General features: G+C 48.3%; 1 protein-coding gene across 2 annotated transcripts; it reads left to right on the top strand.

The window, feature by feature from the left end:
- Positions 1-1,402: 1,402 nt before the first annotated feature.
- Positions 1,403-9,981, top strand: LTB4R2 (leukotriene B4 receptor 2). 2 transcript variants are annotated; one of them, XM_025194389.1, is made up of 3 exons: positions 1,403-1,517; positions 6,243-6,312; positions 6,845-9,981. In XM_025194389.1, exons 2-3 carry the CDS (start codon positions 6,308-6,310, stop codon positions 7,965-7,967), a joined length of 1,128 nt encoding a protein of 375 aa, XP_025050174.1. In that variant the 5' UTR covers positions 1,403-1,517; positions 6,243-6,307; the 3' UTR covers positions 7,968-9,981. The 2 variants fall into 2 exon arrangements, with proteins under 2 accessions (XP_025050174.1, XP_006037965.1); XM_006037903.3 differs by lacking the exon at positions 1,403-1,517 and having other exon boundaries at positions 5,888-6,312.
- Positions 9,982-10,266: the final 285 nt, after the last annotated feature.

Here is a 10,266-nt window from a genome sequence, read left to right as displayed (position 1 = left end):
CTGTTTGGAGTTTTGCTGGGGATGGGAAGTCAAACCAGCTGGGCTGACTTCCCATCCCCAGTGCTACATCACACTGGGACAGAAGGCAGCCCAGCTGGGCTGCTTTCCAGTCCCCCAGGCTAAATCGGTCCAGGGGCGGAAAGCAGCCCAGCTGGGCTGCTTTCTAGTGTCCCTGCTAGATTGCGCTGGGGATGGGAGGCAGCCCAGCTGGGTTGCTTTCCAGGCCCTGTGCTAGATCATGCTGGGGCTGGAAGGCAGCCCAGGGACCCCGGGAAGCAGTCCAGCTGAGCTGCCTCCTGGCCCCTTCCGGATCTTGCGTTGGGGATGGGAAGTCAGCCCAGCTGGACTGACTTCCCATCCCCAGCCTATGGTCGAAATGGTTCGACTTTTGAAACATTTCAACTAGCCTTGTTTTGCTTTGAGGCTTTTTCGACTGCCTTTGTTTTGTTCCGATTTTGCTGTTTTCACCTCGAAATTGGTTGAAACAGTGTCAGAGTGAAATAGCCGGTGAAATTTTGCACAGCCCTAGTTTGCAGGTCTCAAGAATGGGATCTGACTTTGCCTCCTGAGATACAGATCAGGGGTCAGGAGGGGACAGGCACTAGAAAGAGCAGGCCGCAGCAAGATGAAGCCCTGCCTCTGCTGCACGTAAGAGCCATCAGCTAAGTCAGTGATTGTCAACTTTTTTGGCCTCAAAGCCCCCCACCATGTCTTTTCTGAATTTTGATCTATCTCAGTGATTTCCCAACTGGGATGCTGAGAAATTCAGAAAAGTTATGGAGTATGGTCTTGGGGATACAAAGGTGGAGAACCACTGGTATAGAAACTAATCTTTTTCTTAAGGAAAGATGTATTTGGTGCCATTGTTTTAATAGTGAATCTGAGTACTGGATTGATTTCTTCTGGCAAGGGAATGGAATATGTTCTATATTTCTGAGGTGTAAGAGTGAAGTGTGCCACCAGTTTTACTACAGAAAAAAATATGCCCCAAGTATAAAAAAATTGGAAAATATTAATTTAGGGGGTCCGAGTGGACAAGCCACTAAACACAAGCTGTAACACTACTGCCAAAATTGCACGTGTGACTGTAGCAGGGTGAGGGCATTAAGGAAAGAGAAATCCCCGCTTGCTGCCTCTTTTTTTATTTGCTAATGAAAAGCCCTCCTGGCTTGGGGCAATGTGGCCAGAGCGTTAGATGTAGTGCCACAGGAGACACAGCCAGAGTGCTGCTCGCTGGAAGTCACGGCAGGGAAACTGCAATTACCAGGGAGAGAGGCCCTGGCCGGGAGTCTCTCAGACTGCACGCTGAGCCCCAGGGAACCTGGGGTCCTGGATGAGAAGAACCCTGGCCCTGACTCACTTCAGATGGGCACTCCTCCCACAGGGGGCACAAGCCACAGCTGGGAGGTGAGCCCTGATGCTGACTGGCTAGACGTGCCTTGGGGCAGAGGTAAAAGGCTGCCAGAAATGACGGGAGGAACTCTCAGACGACCGATGAAGACACACACAAGAAGAAGGTGAGAGGCAGCCAGACTGCCCATGTTTCTTTATTTTCATACTAGATGAACTGCTGGGAACTCCAGATATGAGTCCAGGGGAGGCATTGTTAAGATGTTCCAAGGCTGGCTAGATGGTCAGAGTGTGATCAATGCAACAACTGGAGCCCAGGTCTGGTGTGATCAAGGAGCCATATGGAAGCCAGTGGCAGGAGTGTAGTGGTGGAGGAACTCCCGATCTAGACCCCATAAGGGTTTTGCCAAATGGCATTCAGGAACACACTGAGTCTTCCCCAACTGGATAAGTCATCATCCCCCACAGAGGCAGAATAGTATAGACTTTTTCCGTCAAGTCGTTAGTGGGCAAGCACCCCATCTGGGAACAGTTCTCCTCAGGGAGGGCAAGAGGAGGGACAACCAGGTCATAGTGCTGTTGTCACAAGGGACACCAGACCATAGTGCTGGCATTGTCACAGTGACCCTCAGACAAATGCACAGGGAAGCTGTGCATAGGTCTAGGGATACAGGCAGTAGCCATATTGGTCTGAGTACAGAAGGCTGGCAATTTGGCAAAGTCTTTGGACAGAGGCAATTTCTTTTATTAGATCAACTAAATAGCTGCAAAAAGTAACAACTTTTTTGCAGCTATTTGTTTTCTAATACAAGATATCGCATCTACCCAAAGACTGCCTACCTTTAGGTCTAGGGAGGTAATTTTACCACCACAAATGGTATTGTGAAGACCATAACTGGAAAACTGTACATAGTTCTGGAGCCAGAAACTATTCCACTATTAGGTATCTAAGTAGATTTAGGTCACTAAATATGATCCTATTCCACCTGCTCAAGTCCCTAAAAAGCCATTAATACATCTGCTTTTGTAAGAGGCTGACAAGGTTCTTTGGGTAAATCTGATATCTTTTATTAGACCAACTAAATAGTTGGACATTTTTTTCTTAGCAAGCTTTCAGGTTTAAAAACCCTTTGTCAGGCTGAGGAAGCATCTGTAGTTGGTGTGTGCTCTTCCCGTATGGAATGAATAGTAAAGAAGCCAGATGCTGGTCTGCATGCAAGAAAGCCAGTCAGTGAGGATGTAAATTAAGAAGTCAGTGGAAAGGCTGGGGGGGAGGGGAGGGGGATGAATGTAGCAGGTAAATAGTGGAGAGGCACCTGGGGAGTCAGATGTCAAGCAAGTTATTGTGACGGGCTAGCTGGCAGTGACCTAGCCCAGGGGTTTTGAAGGGGTAAAAGATGGTTGGAGGACTTGGGATTCCCTTTCCTCACCAATCAGGCCCCAGAGATTCACCCCTCATGTCCCATGATTGGCCCCTTGGGTCCCCTGGAGGGGGATAAAAGGGGCAGCACGGCTGACTCAGGGGAGAGACCAGTGAGGGACTATGAGGAAGGAGCTTCAAAGAGCTGGCAAGAGCTGAGCCAGCGGGGCGGAAGTAGTTGCCCCAGAAGAGCCTGAAGGAGCAGGACCTGCAGGCAGCAGTTGGACCCTCAGCAGCACGGCATGTGGCCGGCAGAGGAGGCTTTCTGCTGGGCTCCAGGATCGGCTCCAGGATCTCCTATGAGAGGCTGTGGCCAGTAGGAGGATCTGAGCAGTGACCTGAGGGGTTCCCAGCTTGGCTTCTAGCTCCTCCAATCAGACGCCAGGCAGCTCGACCCGAGGCCGGGGCTCCAGGAAGGTCAAGATCCCTAGCAGAATAAAGCAGTATCAGAACTGGTGGCTATGTGGCACTGTTCCTGCCTACCATGTGGGAGATCTGAGTCCCAGCTTTGGTGACTTGGGGTGAGTGAGCTAAAAAGAAGAAATTCCTCTTGCAGTGGAAAGGGGCCATTGTGTTTTCCTCCTTTCTCCCCTTTGAAGGTACCCAGGCCCTATATTTCTTTGTCCTTTGACATTTTGTATTTTGTGCCTTTTTATATTTCCCCAACCAGTATTGTTTGCTCTGCTGTTTGTGTTTTATATTTTGTTAACCCTGTCTTTTGCCAATGATTGTAAGTGTCTAACCTGTGTTGAATCCTGCCCCCTTGGGGCATTGTGGTGTCCACTATACCCCCTGATTATGCCTGTTATGTTCCTAGTATTGTTCCCTTATTAAAAGATATATGGTTAAGTCCCCAGTGGTGGTCTGGCTCTGCTCTACAGGGGGAGGAGAGTCCCTACACATCCCACAATGCTTGTGCACCTGCTCTGATCCCTTCAATTGGAGAGGGGGTACCTCTTGGAGTACCGCCCGGGTTATATTATAATGTGTCATAAATTCAATGTCTATATTTAGTCCATGATTTTTTGTATCCAGGAGGTTGATGAGGTGAAGTTCAGAGACTCGTCTGTGAACAGTATTATGTAAATTCCCTTTAAGGATTAGAACTGAGAGATTGGAGAGAGAGTGGCTTTCTTGTGAGAACTGTGCCCCCACCGGTCATTGGGTATTTTTGTCTTTAATAGATTTCCAGTGTACATTCATTCTGGTGCACTGTTGTTGTTTGGTCTCTCCTAGGTATTGTCTATCAGGGCATTTGGTGCATTGGATGAGGTATATTACATTTCTGGAGGTGCAGCTGTAAGATCCAGGAATGCTGATGCCTCTGTTGTGGGGTGTAGTAATTGTGGGGGTGGTGGAGATATGTTGGCAGGTTTTGCATTTCTTGTCATGGCATGTTCTGCATCCATTCAGAGTGTTTTGGGCTGTAGGAAGTTTGCTTCTGGTGATGAGGTTAGCAAGGTTCAGCGCTAACTTTGTAAGAGACTGTCATTTGACTCTTATGATTGAGTCACAAAAAAGCAGCAAGGAGGAAGGTAAAGATCCACCTACCTTTTGCATTAATAGTTTATTTTGGACTGGAGCAGGGTGGAATATAAATCAATCCACTTTTGTACCTAATAGGTGGAATAAAATCTGGCCCCTGGTGTTCACAGTGTAAAAAAGGTGTTCAAAAACTGGGGAGGATGTGGAAAGGACGAGGAAAAGGTTTTTATAGCAGGATGCTTAAAATCTATTTAATTTACGAAGAGATGAGTAGATAGGGGGGCATAAGATAAATGGGTGGTTACTATAGAGCCTTTTAATCTGGGATGCAACCCAGAACAAGAACCAGTGTTTGGGAGTTAAATCCAGACAAATTCCAAACAGAAATGAGGAACATATTTTCACCATGAGGGTCATAAACCCTTGGAACAAACTCCAAAGGGAAATGGGAGTTTCCATCACCTGACGGCTTTTAACCCAGGTGGGGTGCCTCTGGCTGGTATGCTTTAAGCACTTTCAAATGAGGGGGATCCATCCAGGTGTAACTGGGTGAGATGTAGTGCCCTCATCCATACAGAGGGTCATAGATATAAGATAATGTAAGAATCCCTGAGACTATATGGTTCCAACTGTGTAATGTATCAGGTGATGCCCCAGGAAGGTATTTCAGAGACTTTTTCCTAAGTGATGCTATACAATAATTGTACAGACATGCACACAGCACACCTTAACCCTTTCAGCAGAGGGCAGGAGGGGTTCAGACTCCAGAGCTACATGGACTAGGGCTCATTCCCTTCTGCAGGAGGCAGCAGAGCCCAGACTTACCAAGAGGGGGGAAAAGGGATACTCATAGCCTGAAACTGTGGGTCTAATGGGTGAATGGTGGGGTGAAATCCTGGATTCCACCCCAGGTCTAGGAGGGGAGAAGGGCTTATTGGTTTGGAGTGGAATGGACTGGGATCCAGTACTCCTGTGTCTGTCCCTAGCTGTAAGAGGGGACTGGGGTCTAGTATGCTAGTGCAGGGCAGAGTAGTGTTAACTAGAACTTCTGGGCTCTGCCCCAGCTTTGGGTGAGGAGTGGGATCTAGTGGTTAGAAAGGGGTGGTGGGTTTTATCCCAGCTGACAGGAAGCCTCCCTGCAGGCTCTTTTATACTCAGTCTCCTCTCCAGGCCGGTCAGGAGAACAGACACCTTTGCCAAAACCCCCAGCCCCAGTGAGGAGCAGAGGGGTGAGGTCTGACCATGGAACTCCACTTTTGAGTTCCAGCAGGAACAGGATGAAGCCAGGCATGAAACTTCCCCATGAGCTGCTGGGGCACATTATACAAGGCAAAATTTTCCTCAAGGAAGGCAGATTGGTGTAATAGCAACAGACTCCCAGAGGGATTCTTTTTGAACCGTATTAAGGGGGTAAACTCTCATGGAAGAATAGGAGCTGCCAGCCAGGGCAAAGAAAATGCAGGCTGTGAGTGGGAGGTAGTGAGCGCTGGCAGAATTACATGGGATGTCAAGGCTGAGTTAGCAGAGGGCTGCGGATCGGGAGTTAAGGGCATGAACAGAAGTGGGGCTGTGGGGGAGATGAGGACTAAATGGAGGAGCATCAGCAGAGCTGTGGGAGCGGTCGTTTTCTTAGAAAGCCTGCAGTTTCCCTTCCCGAAGAGACTGAGGAAGCTTATCAGTGGAACACTCATCCTGCCTATTCATCCTTTTTCTTGTAAGTCCTGATCACTGCCTCTGGGAGGCAAGCGCAAGGAGGAGAAAAAGGGTGAGTCCGAGAACAGCCACCTGTATTCCTGCACATTCCTGGGTGCTTCCCAGCTCTCCCAACGTGCCCTGACTTGAGGCTGGAGGGAGTGGTGGAGAGCACGGCGAATCCAGCCAACCACTCCCGCGTCAGGCAGTCCCAGCCCTATGCCTCAAGGCTCCTCTATTACTCAGCTGCTCCAGTCTAGTCTCCACCAAGACTGACAGACACTTTCCTCCCCAGAGAGACCATGGAGTAAATGGGTTAGTGGAAGACGGGACCCACCAGCTGGTCTTGGAGGCATCTCAATGGCGTAAGTGACACTGCATCAGGGCTGAGGGCCGTTGGTGGAGCTGTAGGTACAGAGAAGTGCAGTGCTGAGCTTGTGGAAGGGCTGTGGTTCGGGAGTGAGGGGGAGGACTGGGGAGAAGCCCAAGGCTGTAAAACAGGGGACTATAGGTCTTGATGAAGGGTCACTGTCAGGGGTTTTGAAAGGTAACTGAGGGATAGGGTAAAAACTCCTATGTCTTTCTTGTATTCTCTCTATTAAATTAATTCTTTCTCTACTACTAGTTTAATTATCTCCCCTACACATCCCTATTTTTACCCAGTCACCTACATTTTCCCTCTGTCTTCAACTATCTTATCCCTTTCTCTTTCTATCTCCATACGAATCTACCAATCTGCTTGCCTGTCTACTGTGCCATCTCCATACAGCTCTCTCTCTCTCTCTCTCTCTCTCTCTCTCTCTCCTGTTCTGTCATTACACAGTATTTCATCCAGTTCTAGACTTTCTAAACCCAGCTCCACCTTCACTGCCGCTCTTTCTCTTTTCCTTCATGTAGGGAGACTCCTCTCACCCCACCTCATATCAGCATGAACCAGTGCCTCCATACTGCTGGCAACATCACCCTCCTGAACTTCACAACTTCCAGAGTAGCAGGGACAATATTCCTCCTTCTAGCTGCTCTCATTGGCTTGCCAGGAAATTTTTTTGTCGTTTGGAGTATCCTGTGGAAAATGAAGCCCAGCCGTCGCTCTGTCACCTGCCTCCTTGTCCTCAATTTGGCCTTGGCTGACAGCATTGTCCTGCTCCTCACGCCTTTCTTCATCCTCTTCCTCATCTTTGAGGGCTGGTTCTTTGGAGAACACATCTGCAAGGGCGTCTACTACCTTTGTTGTATCAACATGTACACTAGCATCTTTATTATCACCCTCATGAGCGTAGACCGGTGCTTGGCTGTCTACCGGCCTTACCTCTCTCAAGCCATCCGCAAGAAGCACCTGGTGGTGAAAATATTGGCTGTCATTTGGTTAGTGGCCATCTTGTTGGCAGTCCCAGCCTTCATCTACCGTCGGGTAGTGGAGTATAAGTCCTGGAATCGGTACACTTGTGAGCCCTGCCATGCCAAGCCAGCATTGGCCATCTTCCACTTCACCATGGAGACCACAGTGGCCTTTTTGGTCCCCTATGGCATCATCATAGGGTGCTATTCTGCCATCTTGGTGAAAGTCCAGGGAAGACAATGGAAACGCCGAGGTGCTCGGACAGAAAAGCTCATTGCTGCCATTGTGATTTGTTTCACTGTCCTTTGGGTGCCCTACCACGTGGTCAACATCCTGCAGGTGGCCTCGAACTTGACCTCTGGGGAGGCAGCAGAGAGGCTGACCAATGCCTGGAAGTCTGGAAGGGTAGGGGCCACAGCACTGGCTTTCCTTAGCAGCAGCATCAATCCTGTCCTCTATGTCTTTGCTGCCGGAGACCTAATTAAGACCTCAGGAGCCAAGTTCATTGCTCAGTTCTTTGAGGGAGCCTCTGGGGAGATGAACAAGAAATCCCAGTCCCAGAGGGACCTGGATAAGGACCTGGTAGTGGGGGAAGAGGGCATGTTGATGGGGAAAGTGGAGGCAGGAGCCCAGAGGACACAGCAAGATGGAGCTGTGGGTCAGGCTTCACCCCTTGGGTGATGTCTCTACCAAGCTTTATGCACTTAGTCCCATGTGCAGGTATTTTTTAATTGCCAGACTCCATCTGTCATGGACATTTTCTGTTTAAGGGTGCATTTTCTCAAACTCTGGTACTAATGGAGGCTTCCCCTTTAAGAGTACAGGTTCTGACTGCCATATTCTGGTCCTTACAGTGACTTCACCTTTAAGAGCAGACTCTTTATTGCCATGCTGTGACTCGCATAGAGATTTCCCCTTTTTAAGAGAAGAGGTTTGTACTGCCAGAATCTAATCTTCATGGACACTTTTTTTTCTTTAACTTACTCCTAAAGGGAAGGTAATCACTGCTAAATACGGATGCCTTCCAGCATCATGCTGCCTGTTAAAATGCAGTGTTTACCCACAGTACTGCACAGACACTTTTTCTTGAAAGATGAAGTTTCTTGCTGCCAGATGGTCCTCATGGACACATTCCCTTTAAGAAAACTAAATTTTACTGTAAAGCTAAATTTTGTGGGCTTTTCCCCTTTAATATCCTCTTAAAGGGGAGTTTTCTGATATTATCACTCCGCTACCTGTATTAATGGCAGCAGATCCCTCTGGTCATATGTGGGAGAAGCAGGAGAGGATGATGTGTAGTAGGCCTATCCGTGAGTAAGCTTCTCTTTTTCAGAGTGGCACCTCCGTTTTCCATAATATACTTTGTCTCCTTAAGCTCCATAGATTTCTTCTCATTGTGAAGAGGGTTCGTTTGGAGGCCTAATTACACCTGGGGTCTGTACAACACCTGGCATGATAGGGGAGCTGGATCATGATTAGGATCCCTACAAAAGTTATACAAAACCTATAACTCATGCCTCTGATATTAGCTGACTGGGAAAATCTACACAGGATGTAGATCCTGCACGGTAGATTAATTAGCTGCATAGTAAACATCTTGGCATATACATGTGCAACCCTATTAGGCTGGAGTAAACTAATTTCCTCTGCAGCAGATTAGCACTTGTAAATACGAGTACTATGCTGTGGCAGAGTAAAAAAATTCACAGGACTGGATGCTGCCTGGGGCATGAGGGTGCTTCAGTGTGGGGGATGCCTATAGGTTAGCCCTATGCTAAACAGGGCAGATTAACCCTTTAGTGGTCCTTGGGCGAAGAAACTTGTGGGCCCCGGGCTGGTCAAGACCTCTCTCCCAACCCTGGTACTGCTGCCTGTGGGGAGTGCAGCTCAGAACCACCTCTAGGAAGCGGCCACCACTGTGGCAAGGCCAGCAGAGGGGAGGGGAGGGGAAGGGAAGGGACAGGAGGCGGATTGGGTCATTTGTGCCACCACCACGGAGGGAAGGACCCTAGGCATGTTCCTAGTTTGCCTATTCATTAATCCGGCCCTGACGCTGAAGCACCCATGTGCCCCGGCCAGCCCTTCCACAGAGGGTTGAGCCAAGCGGAGCAGCCCCAGGCTGGCAGGCTGACCCCTCAGGCTTCCTGCCAGCTGAGGCTGCTTTGACCCGGCTCAACATGCTGCAATCCTGGATGCATGTTCAAATGACAATAAACGCTGGAATTTATTGCTTCGGAGTTTATTGCTCCCAAGTGCATGTTCAAATGGCACACACAGGAACAATACACTCCAGAGCAATCAACTCTGGAGTTTATTGCTTTGCATTAATTGCATGTGTAAACGTGCCTTATGCCATCCATATTGTTACATGGCGTGACCTACCCATCTCTCCCAGCTACACTACGGAACTTCAGCCCAATGGTTCGCACAGCATTTCACAGATCCTTTCAGTATTACATTTTTAGGTTTCATTTTATTAGAGATCACTTTAATTTGAATGTTTAGAAACAGGTACATAGACTGTATGCATGAGGATGGATGGAAGGACAGACAGATATTGAGACTCTCCTGGTATTATTAGCCCATCAATGTATTCTACTGAAATATTTGCAATAAACAGTTTTATAAAGTACCTTGGAAGGGGTGAAAATTCATTCCTCAATCAGGTGTACCCGCACCATTTTAGAAAATCAATAAAGGATCTTATCTGCTTATTGTAGGGTGATTTGTATTTGGTCAAGGAAAAGAGAATTGAAGAGAAGGAGTTTTATGTCCATGCTGGGAGGGCTGGGGGTCTTTTGGGCTAGAGTAGATATTTTAAGGCAAATGGCTGCAGTTTTTGGACACAAGTAGAATCTATTGGATAAGAAGAGGTAGGAGTGGATACCAGTGAATCTTGGTGTCCATCTCTGGGCCTAAAGGGCTGCTAGGGGGACAAGAAGGGGGTGGGTAGTGAGTCAGAGTTGGTGGGATAGGGAAA

This window comes from Alligator sinensis, unplaced genomic scaffold (genome assembly GCF_000455745.1).
Source record: "Alligator sinensis unplaced genomic scaffold, ASM45574v1 scaffold25_1, whole genome shotgun sequence".
In the NCBI taxonomy this organism is placed as follows: Eukaryota; Metazoa; Chordata; order Crocodylia; family Alligatoridae; genus Alligator; species Alligator sinensis.
This window is presented reverse-complemented; position numbering and strand designations above follow the sequence as displayed.